Source organism: Clarias gariepinus, chromosome 20 (genome assembly GCF_024256425.1).
Source record: "Clarias gariepinus isolate MV-2021 ecotype Netherlands chromosome 20, CGAR_prim_01v2, whole genome shotgun sequence".
Taxonomy (NCBI): Eukaryota; Metazoa; Chordata; class Actinopteri; order Siluriformes; family Clariidae; genus Clarias; species Clarias gariepinus.
The window spans coordinates 4,202,876-4,222,500 of NC_071119.1; the positions used below are offsets into that span (position 1 = coordinate 4,202,876).

At 43.0% G+C, this 19,625-nt stretch overlaps 1 protein-coding gene across 2 annotated transcripts in view; it reads left to right on the top strand.

Moving 5' to 3' along the window:
* rnf38 (ring finger protein 38) overlaps positions 1-19,625 on the top strand; it is a 32,435-nt gene that overhangs the window by 9,115 nt on the left and 3,695 nt on the right. For both annotated transcript variants that reach the window (XM_053479912.1, XM_053479910.1), the window contains exons 2-9: positions 942-1,537; positions 13,236-13,297; positions 18,015-18,208; positions 18,293-18,530; positions 18,619-18,792; positions 18,915-19,091; positions 19,191-19,352; positions 19,491-19,594. In XM_053479912.1, coding sequence (XP_053335887.1) covers positions 1,063-1,537; positions 13,236-13,297; positions 18,015-18,208; positions 18,293-18,530; positions 18,619-18,792; positions 18,915-19,091; positions 19,191-19,352; positions 19,491-19,594 — 1,586 coding nt within the window. In that variant the 5' untranslated portion in view covers positions 942-1,062. The remainder of the gene's footprint in view (positions 1-941; positions 1,538-13,235; positions 13,298-18,014; positions 18,209-18,292; positions 18,531-18,618; positions 18,793-18,914; positions 19,092-19,190; positions 19,353-19,490; positions 19,595-19,625) is intronic.

Consider the following 19,625-nt stretch of genomic DNA (forward strand, 5'->3'; position numbering starts at 1 on the left):
ATTCTCATTATTATTATTATTATTAGAAGAAGAAGAAGAATGGTGTGTTTCTCAGATGGTGGTTTTGTTCCGTTTTTAGCTTCGGTGCTCACTGGGTTTGTTGTTATACCCTGGGATGGGTATTTTCTTTATTTAGTTATCTAGAAAAAAAACAGACATAAAGAGAGAGAGAGAGAGAGAGAAGGGTGAAGCTAAAACCTGCTCTGTCTTTAAATACCTCACACCGGGCAGCGCTTTTTATTTTTATCTCACTCATTTATGTAGACATTTATAGCTTTTTAAAACGCCATCGTAGAGCATTTTACTCATTGTAGAGGCGTTTTGTAAGGTTTTAAACCTGTATAAATATGAATAATGGGTGACGCTGGCGTTGTGTTTATGCTAAGCTAACGCGAACTAGCCTGAGGCGCAGCAGCTCGCGCTAGCCAGAAAACGGAGAGAGAGGGAGAGGGGGAAAAAACACAAAAATGTTTCACGGAAGTGCTTAAACTTGGATTTTCTTATCGGTAAGTAGTTCAGTACGTCCTGAAATACGCAAATTTGCGTGTTTCTGTGGAAAAATTGATTGGAATCGGATGAATATTAAAACTATTTCGTGTGTCTTGTGTGCGCACGAGCGCAGTGCTAGCTGGTTAGCTAGTTCGAGTTACTTGTGTAGGATTAACCGTAGATACATGCGCGCGCAGGCAAGGGGGTGGGGAGGAAACCGTTTTTTTAAAAAACATTTAAACGCATTTTTATGATATTTTAAACATTTCCGTTAAAATATATACACTTAAAGAATCGTCTAGCGTTTTAAGCCGCACCAAAACAAAAGGGGGGCCGGATGAAGTGAGACAGTCCCACCGCCCACCACCATTCATTCCACTTGATTCAGCTTTATAGCCTTAATGTCTATGAAGTTTAATCTGACTCTTATTGTTTTTATTTTTTCCTGACAGATTTTATTTCCTGCTTTGGAGGGGAGCAAAGTAAGAGAAGGAGATAGATGTTCTATATATGTAATATATATAGAGATAAAGAGAGAAAGCCAGCCTTCCCACCCACCCCCGTGTAAAGGAAATGCCCATCGCGGCTACTGGTGCACCGCCAGCGACTCCCGAGCCCCGTGTGCGTCCCCGCGTGCCCAAGCGGGCCCCAGAAGGCGACTACGGTGCACCCGAGGCGGCCCTAGACGCGGACAGACTACCCTCCTCCTCTTCTCCTTTCTTAGTGGCACCTTCTTCTCCTCCAGCTCTCTCGCCCCACCCCATGGCCACCGAGCCACCCCGGACTCGGTCCCGCTCGCGCTCCGGATTCTACCAGAGCGCCGGCGCGAACGGCGGCGCTGGAAGTTCAGGCGCAAACCTTCATCATCTGCACCACCACCATCACCATCAGCATCAACAACATCATCAACAGCACCAGATCAGTGGTGCATGCGCAGTGCTCGGGGCTCACCCTCATCCGGAGAACCTGCGTCCACCCGCCGGGATGCTCTCCCCGAGCGGACATCGGCACCCGGGTCCCGGGGCACACAGGAGTCCTGGAGGAGCAGGTAATCTATTACGCATAATCCACATGCTTGTTGTTCTTTTGTAGTTATGTTTTTTTTTTTTTTTTTTTACGTTAAGGTAGAGCAGATGTTCATTCTCATCCTCATTTTTTCACAAAAAGATCAAGATCAAAAACTAGCCTGGATTAATTTCGATTGGTGCACGGATCTGGGAGGGGCATTGTTTTAGAACGTCTAGTAGTTAAACGTGAGTGTGATCGGTTACAATCTGGGTCAGGTCTTTGTACGTCGAACCCACATTTTCTCCTGGATCTGTCTCTCTTTACGTTTCCTTGTAAGCAGTAATATTTCCTGTGCATAAATTGCGCAAGTCTAATTTTTTTTTTATTTAGTTTTCGTGTGCCTTGAAACCTACGGCCCTACGAATGACTAGTTTGCTAGTTGTGTTTTGGTTTTGCTGTGCAGCTATGATACGCAGGATATATTGAAGATCAATTTAGTTATGTCTTTTAAAAAAAAAAAAGGTTAATTCTTTATATATGTTTGTGTTGCTTTTGAGGTTGTAAAGCGTTGCAGTTCCTTTTTACTTCTGCAGGTTGTGCTCTGTAAACTATTCACACAGCACAGAATCCCATGCAGTTAAAGCAAATTACTTTGCAAATTTTGTTTAGGATTTAGGAAAATCTGAAAATAAAACGATCAATATCAGATCAGGACATTTATAAAACCACGATGCTTACAGAATCATTCTTCGGGTGTAGCGCTGTTGTATCAGGTGGACTGTGCTAATTCTAGTCCCTACCATATATCATGATGCGTGGGTTTTGCATATTAGATGGTTCAAAAAAGTCACGTTTTGCGATATTCAAGATCGATGTATCATGTCTTCGACATATATATCACGTATCCGATATATCACATAGCTAGCATAAAATCAGTAAAAAATTTGCTCTCAATTGTCAGGGTGCAGATTCGGACACTCTGTCGTAATCTAAGCTTCGAGTTACGTCATGTCAGCATTAAGCTACTTAAAGTAAAAGCTAGCTATGTGGTAGCTAAGCTAATAATTTTTTTTCCTTTTTTTCATTTTCTTTAACATGTATTTACACCAGGCAACTATGGAGAATTGTGACATGTAATATCGAAATACGTTTAACGTACAATAAATGGAGAGAGAAGGCGTGAACAAATAAACGCTAATAATTAAAAATAAAAAGGCGCACATTAAACTTTTTTTAAATCGAAGTATATATATATCTTGTGGAGGCTTCTCTCCTTCAGTGACCGTGGTCATTTCTAGCTAATTTTCCTGCACACACACACACATGCGTGTGTGTGTATGTGGTTTTGAATGTCGGTTAGTAGAAGTGAAAAGGTTACTCTTGCTGGATGTGAGGGGGGGGTGAAAAACGCAAACATTTCCCAGCTGGATCGCAGCTTTCATCGGGTGTAGTGAGTCACAACTGTTACACATGTGTACACACACACATGCCGCACAAAAAAATCCCCGGTACAGCATTTCCTATTCCAGACATAGGTGGGTGTGTGTGTGTGTGTTCGGTCACGTAAAGCAGTCAGTGGGTAAGCTTACCTGAGTTTACATAGCAACTCAGAAAGAACACACGCACACACACACACATGCATGGTGAATTAACCCCAGACTGGAAATACCTGCCTGCCTGCTGCTGCTTCTACCATGTCGACCAGCTGTGTGTGTGTGCGCGTGCGCGCGCAAGTGTGTCTCCGTCATTGTTTTTTGTTTCCTTTTTTTTTTTTTTGCTTCATTTCTGCAGTTTTATTTGCAGATTATGTGCAGATGAGTCTCACCTGTAACAATAGAGTGAGAGATACTGACCAAGGGTTATAGTGTGAGCGAGTGAGCAAAGGAGAGATATCGACCAGGATCAAAGACACGGCTTTGATAACGAGGGGAGCTCAGCACAGCGAAATCCCCCGAGTTCAACACCATCTGCTCACCATACAGAACAAACGCAGCTCACGTGTGTGTGTGTTTGTGTGCTCTCTCTCTCTCCGACCGTTCTCTCCTTCCTGTCTTCCTGGTTGCGTTTGTGTGCTCCTCCTGAGCGTTGCTTGACGGACCCGGCCTTCATTCTGGTTCATGATGGTCTGTGAGAGATGAAGGGGTTATATGTCTACTCCAGAGTGCGCGCACACACACACAGACAGAGACAGTAACGGGCCCCTGAGAGTTCTGCAGCTTTTCTGCTATAGGAGTTCACTCATTTATCAGAGGAGAGAGACGTGGTTAATCAGTTCCCTACAGGGTCATTTACCCCTCTCTGCCTCTTTCTGTCCGCCTATTCTCTCTCTCTCTCTCTCTCTGTCTTTCTCTTTCTTTCTTTCTATGCCTCTTTCTCATTTTGTCTCTTTTTTTTTTCTGCCTACCTCTTTCTCCTCATCGTTTTCTGTCTGTCTTTGCTTCGCTCTCTGTCTGTCTCTTTTCCTCTCTCTTTCTCTCTTTTCCCTCTGTCTCTCTTCCCCTCTCCACGGCATTGTTCAGACTGCCAGCCAGAATCCGAATTTGGTGTATCCAGATTGGAAGTCAGTTTGAACAGTAAAAATCCACATTGAGTCGGTTTAAAATACGCCTCAGATCTGATTGCTGTAGAAGTCTCTCAGTCTGATCGTTCTACCTGCTCGAACCAGATTTAATGGGACCCCTCTGATCTTACCTGTCTCATTATTTCTTCCTGTTGTTATAAGTCACCAGCATCTGACTTTACACTACACGTGTGCTATAGTGTAGCCACACCTCCGGCCCGTTACCACAGCAACGGACACAGGTAGGTGTACTGTGGGTCGGATTTGGGCTGCCAGTCTAAACTAATAGCAGGTGGGGAGTTTTGTTAAACAATTTGTCAAACAAACTGCATGTGACTGCAGTCTGAGCAAGACCTTCGTCTGTCTCTCTTTCTCTCTCCATGTTTGTCTCCCTCTCTGTCTCTCTCTCTCTCTCACCTCGTCTGACTCTCTTCCTCTCTGTCTCTCCCTCCCTCCCTCTCTGTCTCTCTCTCTCTCCCTCTCCCTCTCTGTCTCTCTCTCTGTCTCTTTCTTCCTCCCTCTCTGTCTCTCTGTTTGACTGTCTCTCATCTTCTGTCTGTCGTCTTCCCTTTCTGTCTCTCACTTTCACAGCTGCTTTCTCTGTCTGTCTCTCTTCCTCTCCCTCTCTCTCTCTTTGCCTGTCACTGTTTTTCCCTTTTTGCCTCTCCATCTGTTTTTTTTGGTTATTCCTGTCTTTTTCTGTTTCTTACACCCTATCTGTCTTTTCCTCTCTCTCTTTCATGCTTACTTTCTCTGACCTCTTTCTATCAGTTTGCCTTAACTTTTTCTCTCTTTTATCTGCCTGTACTGTATTTCCCACTGAGAGTAGCTGTGTGTGCATGTGCGCGCGTGTGTTCAGACACCTGGCACCTGTAGGCCTCTTCTCCTTGTCCGATCTTGAACAGTAAAAAAATTCCTTGTCCTCCCGTGTTCCTGTAAAGACACTGCCAGGTCCAAACTTCATGCTTGACCCGATCGCTCATTTTCTCTTTCTTTTCCTTCTCCTCTCGTGCAGGCAGAAGTGAAAATCTTCGCTCTCATTGCCCTAAAGAGAACAGAGGACTCTGGTTGCTCGTAAAGAGCCCCAGTCTGGAGTATTAGTTTAATTAACGAGTGTGATCCGGGCCCAATTAGAGCGGCTAATCCGCGCTGCACCTTCCAGAGACACAGAGCTCCTGCTCAACACACACACACACACACACACACACACACACACACACACACACACACACACACACTTTCTCAAGAGTCCTTAAAGAAGGCCAGCTGTGTGTGAGGCTCAGGGTTTAGTTCCACTTCCTGATTCGCTCAGACATTAAAATCCAAGAGCGGCGTGTATGTCTTCTTCTCACTGAGCTGTGTGTGAGTCACTTCCTGATTCGATGCTGAGTCGATTCACTTCACACACACACACGTGACTCTAGAGGACGGGAGTGTGCGTTTGTGTGAGTGTGTGTGACTGTTGCGTTCTCGTTGCCTGAGGTTTGTCTGCGTTTGATCTAATTGGTGTGTGTGTCCTGAGTCTGATCAGAATCTAATCTTTACGCTACGGATGAGCAGCACTGCAACAGGAAGTGACTCTTCATTATCAGATCTCCAGGTCTAATCCTAATCACAGTGTCTGTTCCTGCGTGTTTTATCTAATGAACATGGTATGCGATTGCAAGAAATGAGGAGCAGTGTATATGAGCTACAGTGAAACTTTCTCTATGTCTTCCTGCTGTCTTTTTATTTCTCTCACATATCACTATCTTTTTTTTCCTTTATGACTTTCTGTTTTTGTCATTTTTTGGTTTGTTTTGTGTTCTCTCTCTGCATAGTTTCTGTAACCTTTATTCCAGTTCTTTGTTTTTCTTTCTATCCGTCTGTCTCTTCAGTTTCTCTTTCTTTCAAATTTACTTTGGTTATTCTCTCTCTCTCTCTCTCTCTCTGATGAAGCGGCGTGACTGATTTGACATTACCTGTTGGGTTGTTTATTTTTCAGATTATTATTTTTTTTTTTTAAAGACGTGAATGATGTGCGAGTGCTAAGGGAGGAGTCGCAGCAGGCAGGAGAGAGAGAGAAACACGTCCACGTTTTAAGTCTGTTCCGAGTAAATATGGCACATTTTTCGATCAACACGTCGTCCGTAGAGTTGGCAGGTGCTAATTAGAGTTTCCGAGCTGCTCCAAAGCAACCATGCGCTAACTAAAAATAATATTTCCTCAGGTTCCTCAAGTCACATGTTCACTGGTCGATCGGCAGCTTGGTGATGAACCAATCCTGGATTGTCTCACAGGTTCAGGTTGAGAACCAAATAAAACCTGTCTCCTTTTTTTTTTTTTTTTTGACCTGTCGGAAATTTAAAAGCATAATTGATGCTTGAACAAACACTTTATATTTATCTAGCTCAAATTTTCTTTCCCTGTCTCTTTACATTTTTCTCCCTTTCTCTCTCTCTCTCTCTCGCAAATGCACACGCACACACACACACGCACACACTCATGCTCCCACACTCCTCCATTTTCATAACAAAGGGGGCTATTTGTTTTCTCCTGCTTTTGTGCGTCTCCAGGCAACCTCTCGAGCAGTTCCGGCTGCTCCGGAGCTGGACGGGGAAACGGACCATCGAGCCGCGGATCGGACCATTCCCCGAAAACTTTCTTGCCCCCTCCCCGCCCCCTCTCTTCCTGACCAACCAAGTGAACCTGCTTAAAATCGTTGGGTGGGAAAACAAATCCCGATTCCCTGCTTAATTTTCACATCATGTTAGTAAAAAAAAAAAAAAAAACATGATAGAATTGTCGTTCAGGATTCCTCAGAGCCACGTCTGTTTGCTTTTTTTTTTTGTTTGTTTTCTGAAAACTCGCTTATTATACAAGTCTAATTATGAATGTTGAAATTTTAATCCCTTCTTACATAAAGCTCAAAACAGCATTTGGCTGGCGTTGAGGTGATTGACGGGGCAGTGAGAGGATGCCCCTCCCATTTAAAAAGAGCACAGACGATTCTTGTTCCGTCCGGATTCGTAAATCTCCTGATGATGGATTTAGTTCAGTTACAGCTTTTAAGGAGCACTGAGTGTTTTATTATAATTCTGATTTTATTCATTATGAAATAACATAAAGCGTGTTAGAGAAACTACAAAATCAGCCCGGGTGCTTTTATGCACCCTAGACCCCCAAACCCAAACACTGTGGACCCCAACCCTCTATACAAGGGAGTCGAGTCTTTTCTAAAAAATGCCTGTGTTTTTGTGTGTGCACAGGTTTTTCGTTCCAACCGAGCAGAAGCCACACCAGACTTTAGGTGTGACTTCTGCTGGGTTGGAATGAAAACCTGCACAAACAGGCCCTCTTCAGAGTAGAATTGGACGACACTGCCCTAGACTCAAATGCCAGTCCAACCACACAGGCCCAAACAGCTGTCCAAACTCATAGACCCAAACACTAGTTCAATCCCAAAGACCCAAACCTCCTTCACCCGGACTCCAGTCCAAGCCCTTGACTCAAAGCCAGGGCCCAAATGTTAGTCCAACCCCCCTACACCTGATCTCCACTACCCCTAATCCAGCATGTTGTCAATACCATATTACCCACTTACAAGGTGTGTGCGTGCGTGCGCTCACGCATATACATGCAAAAGAGAGCTGAAACGAGTCGGTGAAACCAAATCATGTTTCATGGGGCCCATGGTGGAGTGAGTGAAAAGGGCCGATTGCACAGAAAGGGAGAGATGGAGAGAGAGAGAGAGAGAGAGAGTCAGTGTGATTATTTGTAATGCCGTCTCTCTTGCTCCGTAGCTTTCTCTTTGTCTCCGTCTGTTTTTTGTTTCCCTCTCTTTCTCCCTCTCTCACTTGATCTATTTTGATCATGTAGTGTATCTCGCTGTCTTTCACCATCTGCCTTTCTCAGTTAGTCTCTTTCTCACTTTCTCTGTGTATATCTTTATGTTTCATGTTCTTTCTTTCTCTGCCTCATTCTCGGTCTTTTACATTTTCGCTGTCCTTCTTTTTCTCTGTGTCTGAGAAAGGAAGCCGAACACAGAGAGGAAACATTACCCCAAACTCTCTCTCTTTCTTTCTTTCTCTTCCTCTTAAACTGTCTTTTTCATTGAGTCTTTCTCTTCCCCCTCTCCCTGGTCTGGTTTCAGCTTTTCCAAGTCCGTCCTCTTTTCCTTTGGCTTTTTGTTGCTGTTGGGTTTCCGAGGTTAAAGCTTTCCAGTGTGTGTTCTCTCTCTCTCTCTCTCTCTCTCCCCTTCTTCCATTTACTTCCTCTTTCCCTGCACTGTGTTGCTTCTTTCTATTCAGTTGGGTTACAGTTATGCAAAGCACTTTGGCAAACATACAGCCTTAGTGTGTGTGTGTGTTGTGCAGATCTCTCACACATGTTTTGAAATATGCTTTGAGATTTAAAACCCAGTTGCAACTTTACATTCACACGTTCACAGAATAAAATAAATAAATTCATTAAAATCCAGTGTCAAAAGTAAAATTTTAGATGTAACAGAAACAAGACATGGCAGTTCTGTGCTTTTGGGATATCTGATTAAAATAAAAATAAAAAAATTGGGTAAATTATAGTAGGAGGGAGTTAATTTATTCTCAGATTCTGCTTGATTTATAAAGTTCATCTGTGGCGTGAGCAGTGTGTGGATGATTTGACAGGTGTGTAAGAGAGAGAGTATTATTAACGACTGGCATTAGGAGAGAGTGAAATCGTGTAAGGCAGAACGAGAGAGAGGGAGAGGGGCAGCGTGAGCGAGAGACTAAAAGAGAGGGCAAGGGTAGAAAGATGGAGGAAATGGATCGAAATAGCCGATGCACTCTCGAGCTCTGAGCGAAATCAATAACAGCCATGAGGGGATGCCTCAACCCCTTAATGTCTGCCTTGCTCTTCTCCTCCTCCTCTTCTCTTTCTATCTCTATCTATCTCTCTCTCTCTCTCTCTCTCATTCACTTCCCATCCCCCATGGCTATCCAAAGACACCCCCTTGCTCTCATTTCTCCATCCATCTCCCTGCTGTCTTCAGTAGCGTCCTGTCCGTCCCGTCTCTTCCCCCTCTGTCCATCTCCGACACCATCTGTAGGGAAATATGGCCGGAATGGCTCATAACCTTTCGCGGCACCAAGATGTCCGCCTACGTTCCGTCTTTAACGTTTTTCTGTTTCATTTTATTATTATTATTATTTTTTTTTTTTAAAAAGAGTTTCATTACTCTCAGATTAATGTGCTTTGCAGCCGCGGCTGCTCCCAAGTTAATCAACACCTCCTGATCAACTTGGAACAAACCATCTCTGAATAAAAGGTGGGGGAGGGTGTGTGTGTTATTTTTATTAGCTACTTTCGGTTTTAGCACGATGGTGTGTTTACTCATGCCAGTTCACACCTTGTAACTGGAGTCATGTCAATCTCTCAATCTCTCAGGTGTGAATCAGACACTGTTAAAGTAGCAGGGGTTTCCCAGCATTCAGTGGTGCTGATCAAGACGACCTGAACCCCCCCCCACACACATACACCCCTCCACACACATATGTGTGTGTGTGTGTGTGTGTGTGTGTGTACCCCCCCACACACATACACACACACACACACACACACACACACACACACACACAAACACACACACACACAAATAATGAGATGTGATGAGTGACATCACTGTGTGAGAACTGTAGAGATGTTCTGCTTCTTACAACTTCACAAGCCTTCACAAGCAAAAATAAGTATTTAGTCAGTCACCAATTGTGCAAGTTCTCCCGCTTAAAAAGATGAGAGAGGCCTGTAATTTTTATCATAGGTATACCTCAACTATAAGAGACAAAATAAGAGAAAAAATCCAGAAAACTACATTGTAGGATTTTTTAATAATTAATTAGTAAATATGGTGGAAAATAGGTGTTTGGTCACCTACAAAATTTCATCTAAAAACAAAATTATTACTAATTTAAATGTTGTTATTCTTCTTACTAACCATATTAGTACTAGTACTCCTAGTGTTGGGGAATTCTTTGAGTATTGGAATTCTTACTACTGCTACCACTAGTGCTGTTTTGATAGTAACAGTAGTACTACAATTACTCCTTCTATTACTATTCTTGCTAGTAGATCTTTTTTTCTGCTGCCATTATTGCGTGTACTACTTTAAAAAAAAAAATATTTTTTTACTACAACTGCCACTAGTACTACTCCTTATTCTTTCATCACTTGTAGTACTGATATTATATATGTTGGTAGTCTTAATGCTGAGCATATTGAAATGCTAGCTATTTCTTCTAGTACTACTAAGATTATGATAATTTTTTCCCATCACCTGCACAGTTAGTGCTACTGCTACTATTCTAAGTAGTAATACTACTACTATGCTATCTACTAATTTTATTACTTTTACTCTTATTACTACTCTTTCTAATAAGCTTATTAATATTGGAACAACTGTTCTACTTTCTGCTACTACTTGTTATAGTACTGAAATTATTCATAATTATGCTAATTTATGCTAATAACTTGCCATATTACTGTATTTTTTTTTTAACTTTAAGTAACACAAGTACTACTAGTGTTACTATTCTTTCTACCTTAATACAAGCATACAAGATGCTATAAGAAGTACTATTACTACATCTGCTGCTACTCTAACTAGTACTCTTTGCACTACTACTATTTCTACTCCTACTGTTAATAATCTTATTACTACTATTAATACTATTACTGTTTCTACTCGCAATACTACCATTACTGCTCCTCCTATTGTACTACTGTTACTTTTGAATCCTCTTCCTACGACTACTAGATCCACCACTAGCGTTATTTTTGTTGCAGCGCTTATTACTCCTACTAGTAGTATTACTGATCTTGCCACTCTTCGTCCTAATCTTTTCATAATCTCGCACCTACACTTGGAACTACCACTAGAACTCCTTTCACTACTCCTTACTTCGTGATGTTTTTTTTGAAACTCGACTATTAATCCAGTTACTTTTTTCTAACTATGAGTGGTGATTTTAATTGTACTACTACTGCTGGTCTTGGTGTTATTGGAAGCAAGAACACTAGTATTACTACTTCTACTAGTATTACATGTTTTATTGATATTATTCTTGCTAATGAAAACTGTGTGTTACAGCTCATACTACTTTTACTTCCGCTACTACTGTAGTGTTAATACTGCTGCTGGTCATAAAATGTACAACTAGTATTACTACCACTAGTCTTACTGTTGCTCATACAACTTGTACAGTGCTATAGTTTTTCTTATTTGTTATTTAGTAATATTACTAACCTTATTAATATTTCAAGCTTTGTACTACTACTTCTAGTATTACTACACGTACTACAACTCTGGTTCTGTGTTACTAGAACTACTGTCATGTTTAGTCTTGTTACTGCTGCTGCTATATTAGTATTTAAAATTATTTTATTTCTGCACTTACGTCTCTTTCTACTATAAAACTAGTACTATTACGCTTCTTAATACTATGCTTACTTTTGGTAGTCTGCTACTATTTTTTGTAAATTCTACTGCTCTTAATACTCTCAGTAGAAGTACTTGTACTACTCTTACTTCTCTAACTCTTATGCAGCTTAATACTAGGGACGAACCGATATAATGATAACACGATGCCTCGATGCTGATTCTATTTGTCATCTTGATTTGTCATCTCTAATCTTGATGATAAACGTACACAAAAACACATAATTTTGGAGTCACCGTGGCGATACTTGCACAAAAGAATCTTGATACATCACAGAATCGATTTGTTCTATTAGTAATAAAATTTTAATTACTACTCTTTCTAGTGTACAGTTAGTATTATTACCCCTCCTACTAGTACCACTGTTTCTAGTAGTATTACAAGTTTTATTGCTAGTAATAGTAATCATACTGCTTTGCATCTCTTTCTAGTATTATTTTCTTACCGCACTCACTACTATATTATTTTTACTGTGCTGTTATTAGATTGTAGCTTTTTGTTAGTAATACTACTTTACTTTAATTACTTTACTTACTACTGTACTGTTAGTATTATTCCTCCCCCCTCCTAGGTCCACTGTTTTGCTGTTAGTAATACTGCTTTGGATCCCTTTCTGATATTATTCCCTCTCTGTACTAATGTATTATTATTAGCGGTAGTGTTGTACCACAATTATACTTTTACTAGCATCACTGCTGCTATTACATTATGATGATGCACGTCGACTTCCGTAGATTGATTTTGCCCGCAGCAGTAATAGACCCAGCGCTCCACACACCTGACGTGATTGAGTAAATCTTAGGCGAGGCCATTAATTAGCACTCGTGTTAATTAGGGTTTATTTTTAGTCGAACCACACAAGTTTCTCACCACCTGCCGAAGCCGTGACAGGGTTATCTGCGGTGTGCGGGGAGGAAATCTTTTTTCTCTATATGTTCTAGCGAGTGATATACATTTTTTTTCTCTTTCATGTCTGCGTGTCTCCTTTACACTTCCTCTCCCCCCTTAACTCTTATTAGTTCTCTCTCAGGGTAATTAGCATTTTGTGTGTGTGAAGTAGTTACAGAGGAAACAAGGCAAGCAAGAGACTCAGTGAAGCCGTACTATGTCCGTATCTTACACTCAGGGGCCCGATGTGGAGTCTGCGATGCCGAGGCGTGGCTCATGGCCGGGTTCAGATCAGTCCGTGCAGAGATGAAACGCAACAGATCAAACTCTCGCTGAGAAGCACAGAGGATGATTTAATTAGTTACAGCCAGACACACACACACACACACACACACACACACACACACACACACACACACGTCTTATTTCTGACTTCAAGCATCAGAGAGAGGAGAGGGACAGATCTTAGGCAGCATCAAGCGACAAAAAGAAGTCTAGTGACACAAACACACACACACACACACACACACACACACACACACACACACACACTGCTGTCCTTGGAGCAGAGGTTTCATGGCATCCAAGGGTAACTCCCTCCCCTTCATCTGATGAAATCCGTGCACAAGAATACACAAAGCACGGACGAACACACGCACACTCTCAAACACAAAACACACGAACATATTAATATCATAATAAATTTCTCCAACACGTTTGTGATTGCTCGTCACGCTAACCAGGATGTCGCCTTTTGCTCTTTTGTGTTTCGTTTCTTTTATAAAGAACTATGTGATGTGATGTTAATGTGGGCGTGTCTGTTTGTTTCTCTGCAGGAGCCATGGGAGGAGTGTATCACTATCATTCGGAGCCGTCCTGCGCAGACGCCACAGATAAGGTAAGGTGTGGATGGAAGAATGAATAAATGGATGTGACATCATAGCTAAGCTGTAGACCTCCCTCAGCAGAAAAGAGAATATGAATCAAGAGCTTTTCATATAACGTAGCTAATTATAACAAATTAGCGTCACTAAAGTATGTTAACGAGCTCCGCCCTATTCGAACAATCGTAGACTAAACGATAGAGTCGAGGCGAGGTGCAGATGGGGCAAGAAGGAAGTCTCGCAATTAACAGAAAAGGCGCGTGATGTGAAAAAAGGGATAGCATGTTTTGTGTGTGTTTGGTAAGCTCAGTTTGCAGGTTCTTTTTCAATTAGCAGATGTTCTCATGAAGAAGAGGGTAGAAGAAAACAGGCCGAACTGGTGGCTATGTCCTTTCCTGTTAATCCAAGGCTGAAAAAAAAAAAAAAGTTGTATTTGCCAGACTTTGGTGTGTGTTGGTCAGAGTCGAAGCTCGACATTCTGGTCTCGCTAACGGCGCAGAAAAGAAAGCTCGGCTCGTGGGAGGTCCTGAAATACAGAGCACTGAAACTACAGTGTGTGTGTGTGTGTGTGTGTGTCTCCATTCCTGGGCTTCCACACAGGCAGAAACAGGCTCTCCTCGCTTCAGAATGTAGAGGCGGCCTCAAAATGGGTTTGGCTGTCAGAGAGGGAGAGAGGGAAGGGGGGGGCGGGGGTGGCGTCAAGGCTGGGAAAGAGAGAAAGAAAAGGGCAGAGAGGAGAAGGAGAAAAAAAACACAAGAGAACAAAATAGCCTCCAGACTGTAGGTCTTCACACAGAAATAATTGATAGCTCTCAGTCGTGATCGAGGTGAGGGACGATCGGATACAAGACACGAACGTTCCGGGTAGATTATCAACCCGAGGTCAGGAGGGTCAAAACGGAGGGCTGACAGGAAGTGAACCCGGGGCCCGGCCCTGCCCTTTGACCCTGCGTTTAGTCAAGTCTCAAGGATGCAGGATGTATACTGAAAAACAAATATATTTATATATTAATTATAGCGCCACACAGGCTAGATGAATGAAGTGGCAACTGCTAAATGTGTGTCAAAAAAAATCTAGATATATTTCGCCTGGTCACATCTGGAAACGTCTTGATGTAAAAAAACAAACAAACAAAAAAAGTTTAAAATCATGTAGCCATGATCTTCTGCTGCGTTTTAGAACTAGCTAGCTTGCCATTATGCGTGAAACACGTCGCAGGCGTCACGAGCAAAAATAACAAAACAAAAAAAACCAACAAACAAAAAAAAACGTGCAGAGAGGAGGAGATAATGAATTACGACTTATACTACAAGGAAGGACTTAACGTTCAGGGTTGTCATGGTAACGCGGGTTTGTTGCTGTGAGTTTGTCAGGTTAAATCTAGGGCTTGTTGTGTTTCATCGCCCTGAGGCTGTGTGTATACGTGTGTGTGTGTGTAGGGGTTGGTTGTGTGCAAATGCCTCAAGGCAGTGTGTATCTGTATGTAAATACCCCTCAAGCATGTGTGTGTGTGTATAAATTCAGGTCCTGGTGTATAGAAGCGTCCTCCTGGTGTCTGAAGATGATGATCAGCAAGGTGTGCGTGCTTGCGTGTGTGTAGGGGCTACTTGTGAGTAAATGCCCCGAGGCTACGTGGAAGGAGAGAGCGTCCAGGTCTCCTATCAGACTCGGGCGCTTCGATAAACCCCTCCCTCAGGGCCGTTCCCTGGAGACACAGCCACGTCCGTCTCATCAACTTTCATGTTCCTCCACCTTTCCCCGTTATGCTCTCATCTTCCTGACGCGTTAACCCTTTTGACGTTGCACGGTTCTTCGTCCGGTCAGACGAGACAAAGCGAAGCGACAAAAGGAACCTGACGTTTGACTAGATCCACCTTTTTAAAAATGTTTATTTATTTATTCTTTTATTTGTGAGATGATTTTCTGTTGACCACGGGTACGGAGTCACAGTCGCCTCAGGAAATCTGTCAATATCGAAACCAGACGTTAAAAAAAAATTATATAAAAAACATTCATAATAGTGTCCCAGAGATGAACGTGTGTCTCTGTGCATGTGCGAACGCAGCTATAGGGTACCTAATAAAGTGCCTGCCAACGATTATGGTCGCAGAGAACTTGGAGCACTGGTTCTTGTTTTGTTCGAATAAATTTTACAGCCGGTGTGTACGCAGGGTCATGCTTAGCACATACATGTGCACACGCAGGCCAAGGACATTGTTTGCTTAGTTTTTTTCCCTCTGAGCACTTCCTGATGGGGAAGAGAAGACTTCTGGGTAAGTGTAGATAGATGAAGTGTTGGCGTGCGGACTGAGACGGAGGCGTGTGTGAAACGTTACACCGAGCCCGATTAGGGGCGCGTTTATAAGATTGACTCAAGTGTGTGTGTTCGTGTGCGTGTGAGAGCTGGATCTTGTCCCTCAGTTGTTTCCTGTTAGTGATTAAACACAAGCGCGCACACACGCGCGGCTGTGGTGTTGACGGCTGCGCCTTGACGCTCTGTGTGAATTTTACCACCCACAGTGCTTGCGTGTGAGAGAGTGTAAGTGTGTGTGTGTGTGTGCGCACGCGTGCGTGTTTCTCCGTTGATGGTAATGGTCTCAATTTCTTCGTTTTTACGCTTTCTCGTTAAGTCTTGGTCTCGTGTATGGTCTCTCTGTCCTTATCTTTTAATTTTTTTAGGTCTCTGTCTCTCTGTATGCATGCCTCTCTCTCTCTCGTGTGTGTGCGCGCGCGCGGGTGTGTGTGTCCTGTATGAGCTGTTGTGAAAGCTTCCCATGACTCAGTGAGTTCCCGTAAAGCGACGCAGCGAGCTGTAGCCGGAGCGGTTCAGAGAGTACCGCGCTCCACGCTTGCGCCACAGTGCATGTGTCACTCCGGCGTCACGCTGAAGCAGAATTTTACTCATCGCTGCTTTGTGTGTGTGTTTGCATCTATTGCACAACAGCCCCTCCCCTCATTCAAGGTTTCCCCACACTTTACAGGAAGTGACCTCACTCTGTCCCAAGGCGCAACAGAAGGCGGTGATGTCGCAGGCAGGAAATGGCTTTAGGTTGGATGGGTGTAATTGTGTGTGTGTGTGTGTGTGTGTACTGCTCCAAATACCAATGATGAATGTCTTATCGAGCGATCTCTTTCATAAATATTTATGATTTTCACGTCGATACTGTAGTGCAATAGTTATCTTTAAATCTAATTCGTCTCATTAACAAATGTAGATTTCACCGCTTTCACTTTTATAATTGTTTTTTATTAAAAAAAAAAAAAAAAAAGGTTTTCACAAAAAGAAAAAAAGATTTGTAATACAGCCTGCAATTAAACTCCTCCTTCATATGTTTAACTAAATAATATACTGTATTTCTAGACAGTTGGATGAACAGAGACTTAAAGAGAGCCGGATAGATGTGGGACGGATTTCTAGACGACAGGTGATAAAATAGTTTAGAGAGAAATAGATGGTTGGGTGGGTTGGTATAGGAGTGGGTTGGTGAATTTATAGATGGACAGAGGGAAGGATAGGTGGATGGAAGGATTTGTCAATGTTTTCACAGATGAGGGAGTTTTTGATTTATTGGACGGATGAAATTATCTGTTTGTACATAACTGCATTTAGAAACAGATGGATTTATAGGTAGATGGATGATTTTATTGATTGATGGATATCTTTGAAATCATTCATCCTCCAACTTTTAATCTTTCACCTAAAAATTAATCTGTTCATTCATAAATCTATAAATAACTCAATTCATCCATAAATTTGATCTGACGTTTATAAATCCATTCATCCATCCATCATATCCACCTATAAAAAACGGATAAGATTATTTCCTACATGGAAAAAACTATTTTGGTCCAAGTATGGATTTATAGAAAGATGGGTGGGTGGACGAATATCTAGATGGCTTATTGAATTTAATGGTCAATAGATTAATCGATGGATAGATGGGTGATTTCATAGATTTGTAGATGGATGGATTGATTTTGATGTCAGATGAATGAATTGAGTACTTTATAGATTCATAAATGGTTGCATTAATTTATAGATGGAGGACCATTTATAGATGGTATAGACGAATAGATTTATAGATAAAGAAAGGATTGAATCATTTCTTGATTTATGGATGAATTTGTATAGGATGGATGGATGGATTGATGTATAAATGTTAGATGGATTTGTGGATAATTTGAGTAATTTATTTATGAATAAATGGATTTATAAATGAAAGTATTAATAGCATAATAGATGAATTAGTATAGGATTAATTGGTGGATGGAAGGATTAGTAGATTTAAGAGATTGGTTTTGTGGCTGAACTTAAGAAAGGATGATTGGATTGATTGCTGTATTTGTAGAGATGAATAGATGAATGGATGTATATCGAGTGTGAGTAGGGTTCACTGTGTGCTTAATAAAGATGGACATAATATGAATAGATCTGATTTATAAGGATGGATTTGTAATGGGATGGGGAAAAAAAGGTGAAATGGATAAAAGTAAAAGTGTGTGTTCCTCTGTATTTTTCTGAACAGACATGAGGATGTACTCTATTTTAGCACTCCACTGCTGTAACAGTTCAATTTATTATTTATTCGTCTGCGTTTACTCCACGTGTACACACACCCCGGGCCTGTGAAGAGTAAACAACGCTTCAGTATTGATGTATTGAGCGTTCTAAAAGCTCGACATGCTCCAAACTCACTCTCTCACACTCTCTCACTCTCTCTCTCTCTCAGACGGAGGACTCGCCCAGTCCAAAACGCCAGCGGCTCTCGCAGCAGTCTGTCCTTGAGCTGGCCTCTGCCCCGCCCTCCACGCCCTCGCCACCCATCAGACCGTGGGAGCTTCCGCCCAGCCGCAGACCACACCCCTATCCTCACTCACACTACCACTCGGAGCGCTGTCACACACCTGCCAGACACAGACGCAGGTAGATATACATGAAAGAGTTGGTCTAACGAGGTGGTGATGATGATGATGATGATGATCTCTCTTCCTTTGTGGTGTTTTTTAGTCCTCCGGCGAGGCGTCAGCGTGCCCGACGCGAGCGCCTCTCTCGGCTCCATCACGGCTCCCCTGGTGGCCCCCAGGACGAGAACTACCGCCACCCTCTTCACTCGTACGGCCCTGCCGTGCCCCCTCACCCACCGGCGGGCACCGACGAGCCCCGCGCCTTCCACCCTCCTGCTCTGTCGCCACGGTTACTGCATCCACAGCAGCAAGGCACCGTGGTCATGGACCTCCACGAGCAGGTAAGATGGCATTTGTGTTCTAATTAAAATTAAGAGTTACACTGGTGTGAGTGTGAAATAATTAATTAATGGTGTGTGTGTTTGATAGCTTCCTCAGGGTACAGTTCCTGTATCGTACACCATGTCTCCTGTGGCAGCCCACGCCCTCCCGCCTCCTCTCTGTACGGGACAGCATATCCCAGCATGCTCCTCTCAGCAGCAGGTCCCCGCCTGCTCGGTGGTGTTCAGCGGCCAGCAGCACTACCCCGTCTGCCCGCCACCGGTGCGTGTGTGAGATTTTAAAGCAGTTTATTTATAAGGATCGCATTCGCTGTACTCTGCTACCCCCTTGTGTTCAGACTTGGTTAGTGTTTTCTTAATTTTTTTTGTTTGTTTCCTGTTCAGATGTTGCCTGCGTGTTCGGTGCAGCACTTGCCCGTGCCGTACGCATTCCCGTCTCTGCTTTCCAGCGATTCGACCTTCCTGCTCCACCCGCCACACCACCTCTCGCACCATCACCATCCGCCACACCTCGCCCCTCCCACACACTTCCTTCCCTTCCAGACACAACAGTCAAGATCAGTGAGTATTTACACACACACACACACCAGGCACATGTCATGTTTTTCTTTTTCAGTTGATTCGTCACTTATTTGCATATGTCTGTGTGTGTGTGTTTAGCCACTACAAAGGATTGAGAACGAGGTGGAGCTTCTCGGAGATCACCTGCCAGTAGGAGGCAGCTTTAACTACGCCCACTCGGGCCACCCCAGCCCCCTGCCTCCGTCCACGCCGCTGCAGTTCCTCTCACACGATCCCCTGCCGCAGGAGCTTTTCAGCGTCGTGAGTGTTTTTTCCCTTGGTTCTTAATCCACAATGTATCTAACAAAAGAAAAAAAAAGAAAAAAATCCTACATCATCCACCTCTCTCTCTCTCTCTCTCTCTCTCTCTCTCTCTCTCTCATCTTTCCACACACACAGCCGTATCCACACTTCATGCCTCGACGCATCGCCGGTCGGCGGTATCGCTCTCAGCAAGCCGTGGCTCCGCCCCCGTATCATCCCAGCCTCCTTCCGTACTTCCTGTGAGTTTACATACAGAAAATTTTTAAGGGG